General features: G+C 43.3%; 2 protein-coding genes across 2 annotated transcripts in view; one reads left to right on the forward strand and one right to left on the reverse strand.

Moving 5' to 3' along the window:
• MCM9 (minichromosome maintenance 9 homologous recombination repair factor) overlaps nucleotides 1-21,989 on the forward strand; it is a 47,731-nt gene that overhangs the window by 15,627 nt on the left and 10,115 nt on the right. The window contains exons 7-9 of the mRNA XM_030490029.1: nucleotides 18,311-18,485; nucleotides 20,317-20,519; nucleotides 21,481-21,684. Of these exons, the coding sequence (XP_030345889.1) occupies nucleotides 18,311-18,485; nucleotides 20,317-20,519; nucleotides 21,481-21,684 (582 nt within the window). The remainder of the gene's footprint in view (nucleotides 1-18,310; nucleotides 18,486-20,316; nucleotides 20,520-21,480; nucleotides 21,685-21,989) is intronic.
• On the reverse strand, nucleotides 4,414-16,044 carry ASF1A (anti-silencing function 1A histone chaperone). Its single transcript, XM_030490030.1, has 4 exons — nucleotides 15,555-16,044; nucleotides 11,812-11,927; nucleotides 7,302-7,478; nucleotides 4,414-6,228 (listed from the first exon to the last, which is right to left on the reverse strand). The coding sequence occupies exons 1-4, from the start codon at nucleotides 15,661-15,663 to the stop codon at nucleotides 6,016-6,018; spliced, it is 615 nt and encodes a 204-aa protein (XP_030345890.1). The 5' UTR covers nucleotides 15,664-16,044; the 3' UTR covers nucleotides 4,414-6,015.

Genomic DNA, 21,989 nt, shown 5'->3' on the forward strand with positions numbered 1-21,989 from the left:
GTTTCTGAATATACTTGTTTTATTAGGCTGCCTTTCTTGCAAACAGTAGAAATTTCCTATGGGGAGTTCCCTGCAAGTTTAGGACTTCTATGAGGATTTGTTCCTCCCACATCTCCTTAATGAAAGTTGGCAGCCCCAAGACCAGCCCACATTCAACAACTCGTTTGACCGCTATAGACTGTTTTGTAAGTAGAAGATGGGGGAAACATCTGTCCCATTGTCTGGTTCTGTCTACACAGTGTTCAGGTTTTTTAAAGGCCTGGTTCATTCTCCCCAACTAGTCTCTCAACTGAGAATCCCAGGGAGTCATTCGAGTACATGGACTTTATAGAAGTTGATACAGAGTTTTCTGGAGAGGTAGAGACTTAGTGAAGTTTAACAAAACCTTTCTGTGGGCTCCCACCTTCCTACTGAGTTTAACCTGTTCTTAACCATTCTGCAGTCCCCAGAGCCATAGTGCTGCTTGTGCATAATTAGATGAGATAATCACTAGTAAGAAAGTATTTCATTTACCCCCGGAGCTTGAGATCTTCAGTGATCAGCTGAGTGGTGTATTTGACTCCATAAGGATGGGAGCCAACACATGCCTGCTGCTGACACTTGTGGACATGTGGGCCAGCGTCACTCTGCGGCTTCCTGGTGCGTGTTTGGCTGTTCACATTTCTGCAGTTTTGTTTGGTGCTGTGTCCCTTCACAGAGGGACTGTTTAAAGAATTTTCTGAACTGTATTTACAGCAGCTTGTCTAAAAATCTGGGAGATGATCAGCTGTTTCTCCAGCTCTCCAGTTCTGTACAATATGCCTTCCTGAGGTGTATGAAATGCAGCCTTCTGGCCTCCCTCTGGTTTTGCTGACGTTTTGCAATGTGTAACATTGTCGGTATCCTGCCAACAGCACTTTGCTACTACGGTTTTTTTCTTGTTTCATTGGAGGCAACTAGCTCAGGGAGAAGCGGCCATTTTCCACAGTAAGCCTCTCCCTGCCAGGCAGGCTTTGGGTACTAACAGTTGTCTCTCTTCTGATCCATTAGAAACCAACTCAAAGTGGCTGATGTGAGCCATCCAGCCATGAATATGAATAGCGTACATGGTGTCAGTATCCTGAGGTACTCAAGACGCTCAAACTAGAGACCTTTTTCCCTGTTTGTAGATTCCTCAAACTGTCACTGGGCATTCCCTAGCTGATACAGGCCAAGGTGGTGCCAGGGAATAGTTTTCCACTGTGGATCCATATCCTTGCTCTGATAAAGTTATTACTAGATAGACAGCCTTTAGGCCATTCTTCTCCCATCTTCACTTCTACCACAGGATTCTTACTTTTTTCCCTAAACATATACACAACTGTATATGAACTAGAAGTGTTTTCTATCAGCATGTACCTTGAAAATATTTTCCCAAGAGCATGACTTCATTGGTTGTTCCTCAAACAGTTGGGCCTCAAGTTAAAGAGGCCTTAACTCTGTAGAAAGTGTGTTGGACTTCTTGAAGGAATGAATTTTAAAGTTGTGATCAAACCTCTTCAGAGATATGTGACATCTGTAGCAACGTCTTGTCTCTTGCAGATACTTAGATTCTCCCTTAATTTCCTCTCAGAAATGCTGCTCCAAGATGGCTTTGTCCTGAGACATAGCTTACAATAACTACCTGCATGCAAAAGATTATTTAGTCAAGTAAATATCTGTCTTTAGAAACTTTGTTCTGTTCATTCATTATATTTGAGGACTTGCAGATTAGGATGGACAAGAAATGCTGCTGGAGCATCTTTGCAATGTTGGTCGGAGGTTTCAGGTCTTGCACACATCTGGCATAATACATCCAGGCAGGCCTGCATCAGACTTTTTCATCCCGCTGCTGAAATGGCAGGCGTTTCAAGTAGTTGATCTCTGGACGGATACCACGTGTCTTGAGAATTCCCTTTACCACACCATAAAGCCCCTGCTTCTTCCCAGTTTATATCAGTGTAGGTCTGCCACACCTTTCTAGTGAGATAGGACAAAAAGGAGGACCCTCTTATGTTGAAAATTAGGTCTCCTCATCTCAAGGTCCAGGGGCGTTATAAAAGTTCCTGACATTTCAGCCAGTTTGTAATGCTGCTGTTAACACGTAGCTGCTGTTAACACGTAGCTGTCATCTCTTACATCTGGTACAGCCCTTCTGCAGCAAACACACCTCCTTCCTCTGATTTTCTGTCTGCAGGAAAGCCAGTCACATCCCTCATGCCATGGACAATGAGTATGCAGCCATGCGTCCAAAGTAGCATAAACAGAAGTTGGAAATGTTGAGGTGTATCCTCCCTCCATCCCTTCCTGAAGGGCTCTTTGCTTTCTAGATTCCAGACAGAAACCTGGGGTTTGCCTTTAACAAAGCCTCCCTAGCGACTTCAGCTCCAATATCGCACACTGCAAAACCAGCTCTTCAGAAGCAGAACTTTAACTGGAAACATAAATCCAATGGGATGGCCTAGTATGAACAGTCCGCCCCACACTGCCAGCCCTTACACAGAGTTGTCAGTTTTGTTGCATCTTCCCTGTTGGCACTGAGCAGAGCACCCCAGCTAGCAACAGCAGCCACAATTAACCCATCATCTCCGAACCAAAATTCTGTGGCCCTCACAAAAATGAGAGAATCTGCAGGCTTGCAGAGCATTTTGAGATGGCAGCGGCCACTCTGTCTAGCTGCAAGTGGCTAGCCTCCAGCCTGAGCTGACTTCCAGAAAACCAACAGCTGAGGCCGTACAACATAAATAACACACTGTCAGATCAGCAGGTTTGTCTTTGTGACTGTCACTCAGATCTCAGGAATACACATTGCCTGTGACCTCTAAACTAAGTTACTGTGGTTATTGTAGAAAAGTTCTGAGTTGCTGCAGCCTTCAAGATTGGTGGTAAAGGTTGGCTTGTTCAGTGCAGCTTTGGAGAGCCACTGGAAAGGTTAAATTTCAACAGCCTCCATTATGATGCTGGAGCCTTTTTGCTTCCTTCAGACTCAGAACATCATAGTAATTCAAACCCAAGGTGATGCATGAACAAATCACAATGACTGTAAGAAGGGACAAATTTGTTTTCAAGCTAGATATAAAAAAATCCCACCTGTGTTTTTAATCCATAAATGTTACCTTGACCAATCCATCCACTTCTCTCTACAATAATCTTATAAGCATTATGACAACCTTCTAACGGAACTGAGTCTATGTATCTGACATAAAAATACAGTGAGATGCATCACCAGTCCTATCAACAGAACCTGTAGCAGTCCCTTGCATCTTGGTGGTCCCTGCAAGTGAAGGATCGCAGGAAGGTGAACTCACCTTTGAAATTGTAATGCTGTGCTGTCTGCAAGCCATGTGTGCAGCCCTGCAAAACTTTCAGAGATTGGGGACAAGCCTCTACAGAGGTGCCTTACATGCACTCTATCTTTTAACATCACTAAGTCTGTGCTGTGATGTTGCCTGATGATCAGGCCTGAAGCCTCTGGAGTACTAGAATTTGATTTCTCAAATTCCATGCCTCTGGAATGTGATTTTGCCAGGAAATGTGATATTCAAAAGACAGTGTATGGCCTGCTAAGATCTGTACAAAGTTGTACAGGACCTGAGAGGCACCCAGTCTTTCAAAAAGCAAAGACTGACCATTTCTCCTGCAAAGATCAGGAGGTGCTCTCTGAGGTAGGGGTGTTCTCCAGTTTTCCCCAAGCACAGTAGGGCTATTCTTTTTCCTGTGATTAGTGGGCCAGCTGCATGTAGGATGTGTTAGCATAACAGGTGACGTGGTGCCGAATGCTACTGCAGCCTCATGCACAGGTGACTTTTTTCTTCCTAAACAGAACAATAGATCTTCACTTTCTGATTTCTCTAAATTAACTGGTTTGCTGGGTGGCAGTTTTGCTGACTGTATTTACAACAGCAGTAACAGCAGTAATGGAAGCAGTTTCCTTTCATCACTTTGCGGCATATGCTTTTAAGAAATCTTCATGCTACTGATGTACAGATTCTGGTTACAGCTTGTACTTGCTCATGTTTTCATTTGAATCTTCAATAGGTGCAAGGGTTTGAAATACTACTTACAGTAGCCTTAGCTCAAGGCAGACTTCATTAGCCTGCCAAACTTTTGGCAGATAACCAAGTTATTTACATGCTTACATTTAAAAGATATCTTAGACCTATAAATAGAACAATGAAGTGCATGAAAAATCTCAAACATGTCACTTTAGACCTTAAAGTTGCAAGATAACTGAAAACCAAAAGATCTTTCTTAAAAGTCCACATAATTTCAGCCCTCAAGTGAAGCAATGGCTGTTTTAGGGGACCAGTTCTCTGTGTTAACTTATACAGATATTAGAGTGTTAATATTTCTACATTGCTAATCATCACTTTAAACAATTACAGAGATTTGTAAGAGCACACATTAGAACTAGGGTTCCAAATATTAATGGGTTTCATTCATTCAGTCAGCTACCATAGGTATTGCTGGGTTTCCATAGAAGAAATAAACATGTGCATGTACATTCAGATCAGGTCATTCCAATTTAAAAAAAAAATACATGTTTGTAAGAAATGAAGACAATTTCACTAATGACATGGAAAGACAAAGTGCTAACTGCTTGGAACGTCTTCATCCCTATTAGAGAATGCAGAAAGAGAAGAGAGGGTTCTGTTCAGAGCTATACTGTCAGTCATCATGAAATCTACCTTATTTTTCTAAGGGTCTGGACCCTCCAAGGGTTCACAGTTTGGGTGGTTACCAGTAACTAGCAGAACTATATTCCTGTATCTGACATGACAGATCACAATTTTAAATGCACATACAGTCACAGCAAATGCATAAGGCTAAGGAGGATTGGAACGAATAACTAAATTCGTAGTGTCATAAGAATGTCTTAAGTCTTTACAATTTACTGCTTAGTTCTTTCTTCTTCAAGAATGCCCCAGGTAATAGGATGTCTCAGTGCAAGAACTTGAGGGCAGGCAATGTATTCTAGAGTGTGTCATGCCTGCCACAACAGAGTTTGCATTTTGATTTTCACCAGTGCTTAGGATTGCCTTAAAGGGCAGAGAGAAAACAGAAAAGTTTTAAAGTCCAGATGTTTCAACAAACAGAAAGCAAGCATCTAACTTCCTTATTACTTAAGAAGACTACAGGAATAAAGCATACCTGAACATAAATTTACCAATCTGCAGTCATACACAATCTGGCAGAAGAGCACTTTTTTTTTTTGACTCATGCTATTCCTTTATGCTGCTTCAATTTTGTAGTAATTGCTTGAACCTTTCCACCAAATGATGTGTGCCATTAGGGTGGCTGAAAAGGGTTCTTTCCCGAGATACCTGCCCAAATCCACGTGAAACACTATCCTTAACAAACCACAGTTTGACTAAGCAGCAGCAGGATATATCCAAGATAGCAGATGGTAAATCTCAAATTGTATGCTTTAAGTAACAAGTATGTGCCTTGAAAGGAAAAGAAGCTTGCACCTAAAATTACACTGTGCTGTCTGCTTTCACAGCAAGAGGACATTCTTGGATTTTTTTTTTTTTTTTAATGAGATACTTTTTTCTTTGCGCTTCATCTAATGACAGTTTTGTTCTTAAGCTGCTATTAAACAGCACTTTATATTTGGCAATCTGTGTATCAGAGATGAGGACACAGCATTATTCCTTCATTTTGCCTAAATGCTTTTAACTTGCAGGTTTTTTTAGCTTTTAACAGTGCTTACAAAGTAAAGGGGGTGGGGGGACAGGATGTATACTTTAATCAGGTTTGGTTTAGACCACATAGAATAACACATTAGAGAAAAAAGGCAGTTACTTAAAAATAGTTGTATTTATATTCCACAATTTGTTCAAATACTGTTTGTTTGGTTTCTTTTTTTTTTTTTTTTATATATAAACTTTCTACAGGATGTTTTAAAACAAGTTCTTCACATTGCTTGTCAACTATGTACTTATGGAATTCGAGGGAAATAGTTCTGGTTGTTTTTACAGTTTAACACATGTACAGTACCAAAATGACGGTGGTTAGTCACATGCAGTCCATATGAGATTCTAACATAACATTTAATGAGTTTTCTGATGTTGACCACCCCTTTGATGCTGAAGGTAATGCATCTGTAGAAAGCAGCGACTGTAGATTTGGGTTACTGCTCTCTGCATCTTCCAGTTTTTCAGAGTTGTCCTCCCAATTAATGTGGAATCTCGTGACTCTGGGATTAGATGCCAAAATATTCCTTTGAAGCTGGGAGAGAAGAAAATATATGGATTATGTAATGTGTACATCTCAAACTCAAGTCCACATGCATATAGATCTTTTCCTTTTACTCTCCATAGCCTTGTATGCATAAAAAGTAATTCATGTAAATGTGAATCTACAGCTGCTATCCACGGATCAGAAACATTCTTACAGAAACACACCACTTGTTCATTTACTCTAACATCCTACTCAGAAAAATAACTGCTTTCTTGAGAGGGTATTTTAAGTGTTCAGTGAGTTCAAGGCTGTAGGACAGCTCTGCAAATAAAGTGCAAGTGGTTATTATTTAAGCCAGCTTTTAGTAAAGCGAATTACTACCCCCGCAAAGATTTTGGAACCACAGTACTTCACAAAATTTCACACTAACTTTACGGTGCTTACAATAATTGTACCAATTCCACCAATAGTCTGTCATCATTTAAGAGCGCAACCCCTCCTTATATTAAATTACCATACCAAGCTTTATATTGATTTAACTAACTGAATTTTAATTTGTCTACTAAAATTTTAAAGTAAAAACGGTACCTAGATTTGGAAGATATTAATACTGTGGCAGTGGACATGCCTAGACATTAGTCACATTTTATTATCATGGCTGGCCTTCCTTCTTTGAAAACATGCTGTATTTATGTATGCAGCAAAAAGGAAAACACTCACTCAATCTTTCACCATTTTCAAGATAATACGTAGCTAAGTGGAGATGGCACCTTATCACCATTACAAAAGTTAAGACTGATCACTGGAAAAGTTTGCTTTGGTAGTAACGCTGATTTTGTTCTCCAAGGAAGCATGCTCTCAGTAAATATTTCCCAATCATTTAAGCAAACTAACAAGTCCAGCCAAGGCTTCAAGACAGTGGAAGCTGTTATAGGTTTCAAGATGTTCTCCCCGTTTATGGCAACTGCATGGCACCTCTAGTTTGTCCCCACAGTCTTTTCCATCATTTGATGCCTTGTTTGATGCACTTTATGGAATCACTTGGGATTTGGCTTCGTTTCTTAAAAACCTCTTTCTGTAAGCGTACCTTTGCTGTATTACTAGAACAAAACATGACTTACCTTAGAAAAATCTGGCTTTACTGGTGGGTTCTCTCTCAGTTCTGTTTCGGTATATTCATTGTTTACATAGTAGCCGACTCTAATAAATTCTTGACCTCGATAGGTGCATGTAATTAGCACAACTGTTACACCTACTGCATCTGCATCTGGAATAAGCCCTGGGTTAGGTGCATCAGCCTACATGTGAAAGAAGAAGATGGATTAAAATAAAATTGATACCACATACCTATCTAGTAGGGGAATCTTAAGTACTTGTCTTAACAGCTGAGTAATGACTGTATTCAAAATTATTCAAGTTAACCAGACAATATACCTGCTCTCACAACAACATTAACCCTGAATTTAGGACACTATACTCTAGAGACAGAATTACTTAGAATACAGTAATAGTGTGCTGACATTTCTCATGCATGATTAGACAGTTTTGATTGAAAACTGCTTTTAAATATATCATCAGCTGAACTGTTGTTCAAGCAAGTGTACTAACTCATCGTTCTCCAGCCTGTCTTGGTAAGTTAGTAAAGTAAGACTTATTTCTTTTTGGGGGGTTGAATTATGTCTGCATGTGTTTTTAACAATTCTAAACCCTTCAAAATACAGACTGAAATTTATACTTCAGTAAGAAAAGCAGGGGCAGGCTATGATGAGGCTTGAGCTGTCTCAGAGAGTTCTAGGAAAGGAATAAACTACTCTCTCTCACCTCCTTCCACATGCCTACATTTGTTAAAATGTATGCAGTTAAATGCATCATCACACTAAGACATTTGACATTTTCAGCCAGGATGCAATTCTAATCAATGGGCAACTTTTATAATCTTCCTCAGTTACTCACCATGGCTCTGCAGTTACTAATAATAAAATTTGCCTTGTAAAATGTGGCTCACATCAGTCCCTTAACGTCCTTCCTAACTACATATTTGTTGATAAAATGTGATGCCTCATTCTGCTGTAGGATTTAAAGTAACAGCAATCTAAGCATCAATGAAACAGCTTCATGTTTACAATTTTACATGAAGCTATGAAACCAACAACGAACACCTGTGTTGCAAGTACAAATTAGTATTAACGATGTATGTTAGAATGGTTCGAGTGTAACGAATCTTGGCTAAGGACAGAGGACAAATGGGATTGATTCCTGCTGTCCCTCTCATCCGTAGTTTTCTGAAGCATTTATATGCTCCAGCACTGTGAAATTGGGGAGCTAGTGGTCATGCAGCATTGCCTTCTGCTCTTTACCACTTCAATTCTAAGCCTCCAAACCAATCTAGCTTTTGATAAGAAGGTGTAGGCACTCTGCAGAATTAGATGAGTCAGACCTCTTAGATCAGGGGGAGAAGCAACCAGGGAATCGGGCAGAACACAACTTCCTCCACCCCTGAAGGGAACAGAAAATGACCAAATGGCTTTGCCACTCACACAGGGGAATAGAAAAGATGACCAAGGAATAGCACAAATACGGAAGCTTGAAGAAATCACAAGAACTGCCAATACAGATTAAATCACTATTTTAATTTATGAGTCTTATTCTAACAGTGCCCAGGACCATTTGATTACTTTAAATTCCACAGTGGGCAGTTACAGATTAATATATTGCAAAAGGACACTGTCCCGTTTAACCCCCCCAAAACTCAACTTGCACCCTAACATGGGATTGTAGTTCTTCCAGGTTCCCACTGGCATCAATTTTGTGTTACAGTAGTGAACCCAAGGAAATACTCTGTTTTAATCCTACGTAACTCTCAAGTATTGTTTTGCTGAGTGGAAAAGACACTGAACACTGTTTGAAACTGTTTGCTCAAATTTTGAACTTCCTGCCTTGGATGTCAAACTTCTTAACTGACCAGGGAACAAACGATCATACACAGGTGGGAGAAAAATCAGACAACCTTGATATAATCTAGTGATAAGTCAGCAGTTGCACACTTCTTGGTAGGCAGAAAGACAGTAGATTAACTTTTGCATAAAAATCCTGTCTTAATGTCATTCTTATTCTAGAAATTACTTAAGAATTTTATGAAATCACTCAATATGTATGTTTGTCTTGAATTCTCTTGCTTTTCCACATGATACATTTATTCACATAGCTATTACTGCAGAGTAGGTAGCTAAGGTCATATCCCCACTTAAAGATAGTAAGTTATTTATATGCTTATATTCTCAAAGAGAAGTTTCTGTGAAAATCCTCAAGTGCAGAGAGAAAGAATGAGGTTTCACTACTTGTATCTTGGTATTTAGAAACAAAAAGGCTCAAGCTCTGGGCCTTTAATGTTTAAATTTATTTTTTTTTTTAAATATTTCAAAATATGATTGTTTAAGTCTGAAAGCACAATAGTTTTCCATCTTTCTGTATGAAAGGCTGACTTTCCAACCTGATACATAGCTTCTTTTCAACAAAGACAGTTTTATCATCCCTGGTATTTTATCTGTGTGATACTCCATTTTACTTGCCGTTTCAGCCATTTTCCTATTTCGAAAAATCTACAGCATTCATATTAGCTGAAAATTTTATACACCTCTGCAAGGGTCCTTTCCTTGTGCTGTCCCTAGTGAACACAATCTCTTTATATTATATGCCTCCTGCAGTTCTGTGCTTTGCCCCATTCTGCCTTCCCGTGCTAGTTCTCTCCATCTCCCAGGCTGCTTCAGTTTGGTGAATACAAAACAGCTTCCATCACCAGCAAAGGCTTATTGCAGCACTCTCTGTTTTGGTGGTCTCCTATGTTACACATTAGCCGAGTCCTACCCTCACCTAAAATCCAGCACTCCTGAAGTCTAGCATACTTAGACCAACAGTACTTGCATAAGAAATAAAAAGCATACTTTATTAACACAGGAGTACTGACTCTCTTATAGGACCTATTCCAATCTAAGCAAAAAGTCTTCATGTCTACTCTTAATTTAGCTGTAGTGTCATCTGTAACAGGGATACAATTGATGAATCCATCCTACACACCTTTTTAGGCACCTGCCTCCTGCTCCTTCCCATCACGATCAACAATGAGTCCTCATGACTTTTCTGAGAACAGTGCATCTTTTAAATTAGAAATGTACATGCCAGCTGATTTTTCTGGATCTAGTGCTACAAGACAGCCCCTCTGAGGGCAATAGAGGATCACCTATTTCTGACCAATTAATGCTATAAGCTGTAACAGCTTGATAATGGAAGAACTGTTAATAAATGATGCATTTGTTACACATCTGCTTTGTTTGCAGTGTGGAAAAATTAGGCCCAGCTCCAAGGCCACACAGAAGTGTTTCAAGACCGATTTGTGCGTATGTGGTTGACAAATGTAACCTCCAGCCTAATGCTATTCCTTTAGCCTGTCCTCTAAGGAAAAAAAAACCAACAAAGCATTTCCTGGAACTTACAGGATTAATCAAGATGGCTCAAAAACATTGATATTGTTTCAAAACGGTTACAGTAACTGAGAAATAACAAAGTGTATTCATTAGCACTTTTTAATGCTCATACTCCTTCACGCATTTGCCATTAGATAGTTAAGTGAATTTATAGTATTTAGCTAGTAGAGTGGTTCTTATACCATAAGCCACACTCAAGTTTCAGTCTGATTTTTCTGCTGATGGATTTCGCTCTCAGTTTACAAGACAAATACTAGTATTTGATAAATAGAGAAAGAAGTGATCTAAATAATAATTTTTATTAAAAAAAATCCCAAACAAACAACTTCTGTAAGAATTTAGGCAGGTCTATTTCAGTTCCCTCCCCCTGCCACCGACTAAAAATAGAAACCAGAATAGGCTAGTAAGCCATCTTAGTACTGCTCTTTCCCTGTTCTCTTTCCTCCTTCCCTTCGTTATTTCTTCTTAGCAGTGTTTAACTTTAACAGCAGGATTTCATAGGACTGTCACATGCTCCAGCTGTTGGACAGTCTTGATCTACACACTTGTGTCCCAAATGCCTGCTACCTGGGATTGGCATTCTGTTTTATCTTACAAATTGCTGTATTTTTATGTAATTTAGCACGCTTACCCAAATATAATGGTTGAACGTTTACCCTGCCAAACAGGAATGAACTCTTAACTGTTCTAGCCGAGTTTTACGCTTTATTTGTTGGCCCAATCTTCGAAAGATGTTGTCTACCTTAACATAGCGCTCCTGATTGTCTCAAAACTGCCACCAACTGCAGTAGAGCTAAGCCTGATGGTGCTGGTGTAAAACATGTAACAAGTGCTCTTGATTACAAAGTGATCTAGGCTACATTTATAAACCAGACCAGCCAAAGTTATCAGTAGCTACAGGAACAGTACTTATATCACTGTCTCTAATTATTGATGCCACAAGTGAAAGTATTACCGTGGAAATACCAGGAACAAGAAATAGCAGCTCATGAACAGATCTTACAGGAAGGTAAGATCTGTAAGATCATACCTGAAGAGCTCACTGAAATACTCTTCTATCTTACCCTTATTTTTTGAGTGCCTCTTAGTTTGATAGTCATCTTTAAACAAATTAACACAACCATTTTAGAAAGAGTTAAACCAAACTTACCTGAAATACAAACATGTGTCTGCCCGCAGGAACAGGTCCTACTAAAACAGAGTCTAACACTTGATCATACTCTTCACTTTCAGCTGAACCCACATAAATTATTTTCCATTCCAAATCTAGAACAAAACAAACAAAACCAAAACCTACCATTATTTATCATTACAGTCAAGGGTCTTCCACTCTTCCCTATCTACAGTGTTGCATAACCTAAAATTGATTCTTTGGCAAGGGGCCTAAAATAACAAGGACCTGTCTTCACTGGGGAGATTTACCAGTGCCTGCCCCAGTCCTCATGAACCATGCCACCATGTCTCTGCAGGCAGTCAGTGCTGCAGGAATCCCTCCATTTTCATAGTCAGGGGAATTTTCAAGTTTTACACAGGGGACAGGGCCCATTTACTTGTTGGGAGCCGTGTTCAGCATCTTCTCAAAGCCTGTCAGAATGGCTGCAACACGGGGATGATGCCTCTATACGCCCTGAATACCGACTCACCTCCCCAAAAGAAATTCTCACCTTCCATGTATATACCTCACAGCTTAAGGTAGTAAAGAGAATGAGAAAACCCACTGTGTAAGCACCAGGCATACTAACTGTATGCCCCCATTCTTTCACATGTAACCTGCATAACCTGAGAAGTATATAAAATTGTGATAGCATGATTAGATCATATTCTCATCAAAGATATTGGTGCTTGGATTTTATCCACATCCTGAAATAGATTTACAGGAAAAATAAAAAAACAAAAATTAAATGTAGCATTTTGCTTCTTAAAATAATGCACTAAAATCAAACATTTCTTACAATTCAGGGGTTTTTTTTTGTAACTCACCCTCTCCACCACAGGTGTTTGAAAGGTGAAACTACAAATTAGCACACATTAGCTCCCTCTGGGCCAGCTTTTCCCTTTCACTTTTTGATTCAACCCATGTATAAATACACATAGAAATCTAACCTTAAAGACAGATTTTTGTGGTTTGGGTTTTTTTTAAACCAGAGGAAGGGAAGATCACCATTACAGAAAACTATAACTGACTACTTTTTTTAATGAAACTGCTGCTTCAAAACTGTACCTTAAATAACTTACATGGTATATTTTTTCCCCCTTATGAACAATGCCCTGATTGTCTATGCAAAAGCACAAACCTGGACCTTATTACATTTACTTTATTACTATGCTCTGCAAAATCCAAAAGTCTGCATTATGGTTTCTTGACACAGAAATGGAACTTAAGCATAGAAAAAACCTGCTCTTTAACAGAATTTAGCTGCTGTAGGATTGCAATTCTCTTTCCTCATTACTGAATTCTTCTTGCTTATCATGTTTATCATCAATGCAGGTTTGGGGGGGTTTAAGTAATATAATTAACAGGGCTTGGGAAGAGATCTTACTCCTCTATACAGCACAGCACAATTGGTCAGGTACTCTATCAGAGGTTTTATTTACCTTTTAAGCATGTAGTACTAGCTACTGCAAGTACTGCAGGCCACTCCTCCACGACAAGGACGTCTTTTGTCAACACTTGCGAGTAAGTTAGTACTTACAACAAGTGAAGACTTTTAGGCTAAACTGTTTAAGATTATCACACCATCCTGTGCCATTAATCTAGGAGAACAGTGTAAAGTTCATTCTAAATCAGTAGCATTTAGTACTAAAAATGGACTTTCTAAAAGTAAGTTTTAAATTACACATTTAATGCTGTTTAGGTACCTTGATACTGAATAACAACCTTTTTTTTTTTTTTAGAACAATAGGGCTGGAGTACAGTTATTTAGGATCAGTGGTGCACAGGACTGGCTGAAGAGAAAACAGTAAACAGATTAGCACGTGAAAGCTAAGGCAATGACAGCAAATTTTTCATCGAGTATACAAAGGCAATTTTAATCTTATTTTTAAATGTGAAAGATAGCAGTGCTCGTCTTGAATTTATCCTGTAGCCTAACCTGCTCTTGGGTGGGGGAAGGGAACTGAGAATTCTGCATTAGACCATCTATAATTCTTCTCATCCCGACTGCACCGGATAAACTCTAACGTAAATCCAGAGAGTGAGAGGCACGTCACATACAGCTGTGCACAGCTGGAAAGAAAGAAATAACGCCTTGTGCAGAGCCCCTGTGACAGGCTCTGTCGCTTACCATAGCAGTTGCCATCGAGGGGTCTGATACCGTATCTCAGATGAGGCCAGACTGACTATAGATCCTGTCAGCCACCTGGAGCTGGGCACGGAGCACACCCTGCTACGGGCAGCTCCGACTAACGTCTCAGTCGGTTGTAAAGGGGCATGAGACTAGCGGCAGAGGCCTAGAGGAAATCCCAGGCTCAGACGGGACTTCCTCTGAAGTTCCCGCCAGCGCGACCGTCCCTCCCAAGGGCGGTGGAATAGAGCAAGCCAAGCCGTCCTACCGAGCGCGCTGTCACAGGCCGCCGGCACCCACAAGTAAAAACTGCTACAGAGGCAGGCAGGGTGAGGCAAGTTTAACCGCAACGCCAGACAGCCTGCCGGGCGTTATCACTCGCTAACTCCGGTTTTCCCTTTGCCTCCCCTCTCCCCTCAGGCCGCTGGGGCTGCCCGGCGAGCAGGCGGCGCTGGTCTCCACCGGGGACCAGGCGGCTGCTCTCTTCCGACCGCAGGCAGCCCCAGCCGAGCGGCCTCCTCCTCCCGGAGCGGCGGCAGCTGCCAGGAGCGCCCCGCTTTCCCTCCCGGCCCGCCGCTGCCTTCCTCGCCCCGAGCCGCGGCGTTCAAAACTCCCGCCCGAGGGGGGACGCGCGGCCTCTCGGGGCGACTCCTGCGGAGAGCCGCGGCGCGGCCCTGCCGGCGGCCCGGGGGCGGCGCTGCCGAGCGCCGCCGAGACGAAGGCGGTTCGCGGCCCGCCCGGCTGAGGGGAAGGCGGGAGGGAGCCCGCCGGCGGCGCGGCGCGCCCCTCGGCTGGGAGCACGGCCGGCGCCCCGGACACCGGAGGGGGGTCCCCCGCGGGGCGGCTGCGGGGCGGCGCCGCCGGGGCCACCCCCCTCCTCTGGCAGCTGCCAGTAACTTTCGAGTGACTTCCAAAAATAGTGGCTGGCGGCCGGCCCCCTCCCCCACCGGCAGGGCTCCCGCAGCCAACGTGCCGTGCCATACCGTACCGCGCTGTGCCGCCGGCCCCCCGCACCTACCGCGCCGCGGCAGGCAGCTGCCGGCACCCGGGCGCGAGCCAGACCGCCCCTGCCTCCCACAGCCATGAAAAAAAAACTGTAAAATAATTATTAAAATGGAGCGTGAGGCCAGCGAACGGCTGTCCGCGGAGCGTCTTCCGCGCTCCGGGTAGCGCAGGGGCACCGGCCGCGCAGCAGCCCCTGTCCCCGCGGGCGCGGGGACGCGCGGCGGCCGAGCCCGGTTAACCCTCTCCCTGTCGCGCTCCCCCCCACGCACACACAAAGCTGGCAACATGGCTACCACCACTCAAACAAGTTCCTCGCAACTTGAGGCTCGGCTCGCCGATGGCGCGGCGGGGAGAGGGGAGCCGGCCCCGGCTCCGCGGCCAGGGGGGGCGAACGCCGCCAACTTTCCCCGCCGGGCTCGGCGAGAGCGGTTTTCCGCCGGCAGCGGCTCGGGCGAGCACATCCATCCCTTCGCCTCGGCACGGCGATGCGGCGAAGGAGAAACTGGTAAATTGTAGAAGCAGGCCTGCGCAAAGTTTAAGCCTTAAAACCCCTGAAACGCAGAGCCCGGGGTTACAAAATCCGTATCGGGAAAAACGTACTCACCTTCAGACAGGTCCTCTATGCACTCAAATGTGATTTCGAATTGGAAAGGATTGTAGAAAGGAGAAGGATTATCCAACACCACTACATTGTTCACCTGAACCTTTGCCATATTTTGAAAAAAACACAAACAATAGGAAGAGCGTGCTAACGCAGCACAATAAAGTCCAGTGTGTTGGGCTTTTGCGACGCACAACCCCCCGCGCCGGGGCCCGAGCGAGGCTGCAGAGCTGCGACTTGCAGAAACTTTTCTTTTCCCCCTTTTATTTACACCGGGAGCACTCCACACTGTTTGCAGCTTTCCTATTTCACTAAACTACAGCCCATTCTGCCCTGCTCGCCGCCAGCGCCCGCCCGGATTGGCCGCACGCCGGCCTAGGGCCCTCCTCCCCGAGCGCGGCCGACGAGCGGCAGCAAGATGGGCCCCGCCGCTCCCGCTCCGACCGCGCCTCCTCGCCGCGGCGCCCCCGCCCGGCGCGAGGCGGAAACGGCCTCACAACGGCCGCGCCGGGCGGGGCTGTGCGGGGCCGGCCGGGCCCAGCCAGGCGGAGCCGGAGCGGGCGGGAGGGGCGCCGCGGACCTCGGCCCTCCTCGGTCCTGGGGTCTCCCCTGGGGCTGTTGTGAGGGGTGCTTTTGTTGTTGTTTTTTAGGCTTTAATTTTTTTTTCCCCATTTTTTTTTTCTTGCCTTTTTTTTTTTTTTTTCTTTTTTCCTATTTTCTGTGCCCGGAGGTGGCGCAGGTTTCGCTGGGGCAGGGTGCTGAAGGGGCTGCGGGCTGTGCAGGGGTGTTTCTCTCACAAGAGCCCAACCGTGCAGGGGAGCTGCACCGTCCTGGTCAGCACCATGGCACCCAGCTCTTGTCCGAAGGCAGTGTGCCCAGAGGCAGCGTAACGGCGCTTTGCTCGCTGGGGTGCCCCCCAGATAAAGAAGAGTCTGCTAGTGGGGTGTCTGCCTGCCTGCATGAGCCATAGTTCTGCTGTGCATGCACCGTGCTGCTGTGCCACAGGCCATCCACAGAGGGGCTGTGTAGGGACCAGAGCATGTCTTTTACACAGCTGTGCTGTCAAGAAGCCATTCCATTCCTGTGTTTGTAAAGAAAGGCCTAGATAGCGTAATAAACTAGGAAACAACACCTATCCTTGTGCAGCAGGAGGCCCAATGGGAAGGCCATCCTGTGCAGCAGCATGAGGGCCATAGAGGAGGCCATCTTGTGTGGCAGCAGGAGGCCCTTGGAGGAGGCCATCTTGTGGCTGCCATGCGTAAGGGATAGGGAGGAGTGACAGCTCTCTAGCACTGGTTTACGTGCCTCATGCTTCTGCAGGGGGAGAGCAGAAGGTGCTCGGTGCTCATGGGGTGTGGGTTGTGTAGCGTCACCACAGGAGAAGATTCTGTGTGGAAATAAACACACAGCCAGGCTCCAGTACTGGCTGCAGGGAGCCCTTGACTGCAGTGGAATATGCACTGCAGGAAGGCATGTAGGAGCCATCTTCCCACCTGTGTGGGAAGGCAGAGCCCTGCTGGCGGGAGGAGAGTGCTGCCAGCTCTGCAGCAAGTGAGAGCACAGCATTGAGGCACTGGGGCCTTTGGCCTTCAGCAAATCCCATGCAAGGTTTGGAAAGGTGATGACACTTTTGGTTATTTACAGAGAAATGTCATTGTCAGACACTTGCCTGATCTCTTGCTTGCTATGCTTTTTAATAGCGTTCTCCACATCTGGCACAAGGCTAGAGGTTATTTTTCATTTTTATAATTATGCCATATGACTGACTGGCCAAGTTGTTCAGTGCAGAGGCCAGGAAGCCAAGAAAGGTTGGATGCAGTGGAGTAGATTCCTCACAACAATCTAAAGTACGTGTTGTGTTACCAGGGAGCATATATTTCAAATAACTTTTGGCTCGCCATTTGTGAACAAGTGGCTACTCTGGTGGGTGCACAGTGATGAGAAGGCCTCTGCAGCCCGTCGTGCCTGAACCAAAGGAAGCTGGGGGCCGGGGGGAGGATTCTTGGGCAGGTTTTACTGTAGGTTTCAAGGAGATTTTAGGCTGGTTGCAGATTGTCAATTACTAGGATATTTTCATCTGAACGGTGGAGTGAAAAAGAAGGGCTAAAGATAGAGAAGAAGCTGGGAAATAGGAAATAGAAAGTTTGAAAGGAGCTGCACATCCTTAATAATAGTGGCCATGCTCATAGTTGTGCAAAGTTTTTGACCTGCCGTGCTCCCAGAGTTGTGTATTGTGTAGATTTACTGGGATTAAAGGTGAGAATTCATCCCCAGTTCCTGGGGCCAGCTGTTAAAAGACACTCAAATTTTTTTATTTTTTTTTTTTTTCCCCCCAAGCTTGCTTTTGCAGCTCAAAAATTTTGGTCTGTTTTAATACTTGATGGGGGAGGAGTTGCTGAATGGGTCCATTCCATAATTTTGTGATCTTTGCATTTGCCCTAATTTTCAATTGTGCCTGGCAGGTTTAGTCTTCTTACCCTAATCTCTTTTGCTCAAGTAACAAAGTCATGAACAAGTCACTGTCGAACATGGGAAGCTTAACAGAGTCTGCTCCGCAGGTCCAGTCTAACCTGCCAAACGCTGCTGGGATTTCTTACCAGTAGGTGTAGAGTGGGTTACATGGTAGAGGTGTGTGGTGAGTTCACCTGCTGTTTTGCCTTCTGTCCATGGCACAAGCCGGTGGATTGGGTCCCTTTCTTTCACTCGAGTGCGGTCCTGCATATTAAGGAAAAGACTGACTGAAGTAATTGATTCTTCAGGTTTGACAGTGACTGCTGTGAAGGACTTCGGGGAGTGGAACTTGGAAGCTGGAGCACTGGTGCTTGCAGATGGAGGCCTTTGTTGCATTGATGAGTTCAATAGTATCAAAGAACATGACAGAACCAGTATCCATGAAGCAATGGAGCAACAAACCATCAGTGTTGCAAAGGCAGGGTAAGTAGGATGTTAAAATGTGATAAAAATGTAAGATGTTTCTCTTGTATTTACAAGTTGGAGGGAGGTTTGTCATGCTTATTAAGTATGTCTGTTTTCTTTGGTGTACTTAATAGTTTTGTTCTTAGCATTATTATTAAACTAGATGAATCAGCATTTCAGAGGACAGTGCACTAGACCGGAGGTTGCAAGTGATCAGAATGAACACATAACCATTTCACTGCTGGGTTTTCAATCTACCACTGTAGGCCAGGGCACTTTCCTGGGAAGACTTAGTGGTCTTTTTCTTGTCCTTTGCTGCAAGTGCTCATAGTAACCATATGTAAAATGAGGAACTCTGTGAATTTTTTTATTGGAACTTGGAAAGTGGAACTTAATTTCTCTAAAATCCAGTAATGCTGCATTATAACAAAAGAAGACCAATGAATTTCCAGGCTGCTGAATTTTATATGTTGGGCATGGCATAAATACAAACTCCTGCTCACTACTTTCTTTTTCAAAGTAGTGTGTGTTCAAGTCTGCTGTTTCCTTCCCTGCCACTTTGATTTCATACCTTATTCTGTCAGTCATACCCAGCTCTTGTCCGGGCCCATATCGTTTCCTGGCTAGTATTGCTGAAATTACTGCTGCTCAAACAGCATCATCCTTTCCATATTCCTCCTTGTCACCTTCAGCTCAGCTCTTACTCCAGTCATATCTTCTTGGCTTCTGTATCTGATCATGTCCTTTCTCTATTCTGAGCATATCCACTGGAGCTCTCTTTACCCTTTTTGGCAGACAGCAGACATGTCTCACTCACCTGAGTGATTATTAGCTCAGAAATGCAGCTGGGGACAAATATGTGGAATCAGCACGTCCTGTCTGCTTAGTAAGATGGCGATGTATTTTAGCTGTGTTCCTTTTTGCGGTTGGCTTGATTTTATAGACCCCAAACCACAGTTTGCTACCTTGCACATGTAGCCTCAGTTGCTCACTTTTAAGGACTACACGTGTTGAGGATTTTTTTAGCAGTAACTTAGCACAGATAGGTTAAGCGCTTTGTTGATTTAAGGTCTTATTTTGATGCCTAGGAGATAAGATAGGTTTTTTCCCATCGTGTAATAGAAGATCCGTGGTCCTTCCTCTCAGTTAGAGAAGAACATAGGATGTGAGGCAGCAGTTACTCAGGAGCTGACTAGAAATAGCTCAGTGACAAACCAAAGTTAGAATACTTCTGCTGCTGCCTTAACCAAAAAGATTACATTTGGACTACTAGAATAAAAATAACCTCTCCCCACATCTAGAAACACATGCCAGGATAGCATGATTAAGAGAGGAAAATGGCTATTTCCCTGGAGGAACACTTGATATGGCTGCCATCATTGTTTGGTTTGGTTCATATTCATAACATGTTTACACACAGGAATAAACATAGTTTAGATTACACTTTATTTTGCTTTCTTAAAATATAAATCAAGGTAAAATGTTGCTTTCCAGCATTAAAATGTGTTTCTATACTGTATAAATAAGCAAAGTAATACTAATTTCTGAAAAGCTATGTTGGTTTTTACTATTTAAGGACGTAGCTTTATACAGAGATTACTCATGGCAATATTGCTTAGTTACTTTTGGTATCCTGATCATTGTGTTTATGCATAGCTGCTATTCTCTGACTTGGGAATGCTGCATATGTTATATATTCATGCAATAATTGTGTATATTGTTTAGCTTCTATGATCTTTAAGGTAAAATGTGTTCTTTGTAACATAAAAATGTGATCCTTTTTAACACTTTGGAATCATTCTCCTACCCGATTTAATTCAGCCGTAACGTTCACTATACTTTTCTCTAGCTTGGTGTGCAAGCTTAATACAAGGACAACTATCCTGGCAGCAACAAACCCTAAAGGCCATTATGACTCTAATGAGTCTGTCTCTGTCAACATAGCCCTTGGCAGTCCCCTGTTGAGCAGATTTGACCTGGTCTTAGTATTGTTAGATACAAAGAACGAGGAATGGGACCGCATCATTTCATCCTTCATTTTGCAGAATAAAGGTAAAAGTAGTCTTTTTAAATTATAAGTAGTTGGGGGAGTGGAGTGGTTTGGGGGGTGGGGGTGGTGTGTTTAGTTGGTTGTTCTTGAGTCTTTCATATTAATCAGTGCCTAACATTTTTGCTATGTGGTTGCCTGTGGTGTGGTTGTTTTTCAAGTAGGAATAAGATACCACTAATTAATTAATAGCAGTGAACTGAGAACACTTTATGATCATTTACAAGAGATTTTGGCCCCGACTGCTCAGTAAGTGGATCGTTTCCATCTTGCGCTTTGACATTGCTTTGTCTGCAGATCCTACACACCATGCAATTGTACAAGCTGTTAATAGGAAACTTAATTCAGACAGAACAAATCTGAGCTGCATGTGCTGCAGGGCTCAGAGAGTGAACAGTAGTGTTCCCTACATGGAGCTCTGTGCTCTGGAATTGGGGAAGGCAGAGTGATACAATTTTAACCATCCCCTTCTCCATCCACTTCAGCAGCATGGCCTTGATCTGTGGTTGGGAAGAAGTGGTTAGATGAAACTTCTTCAGCTAGCTTCCTTTGCTTCCCAAATGTTTCTCTACAAAAGTGTTCAGAATATGGCAGGTAACTTTTGGCTCCTACAAAGTAAGTGGAACACCCAGAGGAGGTACATGCATTCATGTAGCATTTTACATTTTAAGGAATACTGGAGCACTTAGTTCTGATTGTACCATCTGGTGGGCAGTAAGTCTGATAGCAGTTCTGTTGAAACTGCTGGAGGCTTTCCTGTAGATTTTGATAGGAGAGGGATTGGATGGTGTGTAAAATTCCACACTGGAATTTGGCCAAGTCCTTGAAGACTAGTGTACAGACAACTCAGTATGCCCCAGAAATACAGTAGTGTGTCTTTTATAGTCACCTGTCCATTTAACAGGAATTCTTAGGAAAAGGCTTGATGTCTGTTACAGAATTACTGACTAGACAGTTGTAACACAGGTTCCCCACGCAAATCTGAAAAGCTCTGGAGCATGGAAAAGATGAAAACTTACTTCTGCCTTATCAAAAGTATACAGCCAAAATTGTCTGGTGAGAGCAATCTGATCCTGGTGCGCTACTATCAAATGCAGCGTCAGAGTGACTGCAGAAATGCTGCCCGAACTACCATTCGCTTGCTAGAGAGTTTGATCCGCCTTGCAGAAGGTAAGGCCGTGGCAGTTTTATTTTTAGGCTAACAATTAAGCTTCATAAAATGAACAGATGTGGAGTATAATTATAGCCAGTGAGCAGAGTAGCAGCTTTCCCATGGAGGTAGGGGTAGGTGAGTCTTGTATTGTTTTATCTTTCTAATGTAACGAGACTTGACGTTGGAGATTCTGAATGCAGGGAATGTTACATTTAGATTATCAAAATCAGTTTTAGTTTTGCCATTCTCACACCCATAGTGAAAACTAAAACCACTGGAAGAAATCATATTCGAGCGAAACTCAGAAGTTATTTGTCTTTAT

Source organism: Strigops habroptila, chromosome 6, assembly GCF_004027225.2.
Source record: "Strigops habroptila isolate Jane chromosome 6, bStrHab1.2.pri, whole genome shotgun sequence".
In the NCBI taxonomy this organism is placed as follows: Eukaryota; Metazoa; Chordata; class Aves; order Psittaciformes; family Psittacidae; genus Strigops; species Strigops habroptila.

Bases quoted from the DNA above. Each gene is read 5' to 3' on its own strand.
- ASF1A (XM_030490030.1), bottom strand. From the start codon at position 15,663: ATGGCAAAGGTTCAGGTGAACAATGTAGTGGTGTTGGATAATCCTTCT. The intron at 11,928-15,554 runs GTGAGTACGTTT...GTTTTGTTCTAG, and splicing joins CATAGAGGACCTGTCTGAAG to ATTTGGAATGGAAAATAATT. The intron at 6,229-7,301 runs GTAAGTCATGTT...CTTCTCTCCCAG, and splicing joins TAAAGCCAGATTTTTCTAAG to CTTCAAAGGAATATTTTGGC.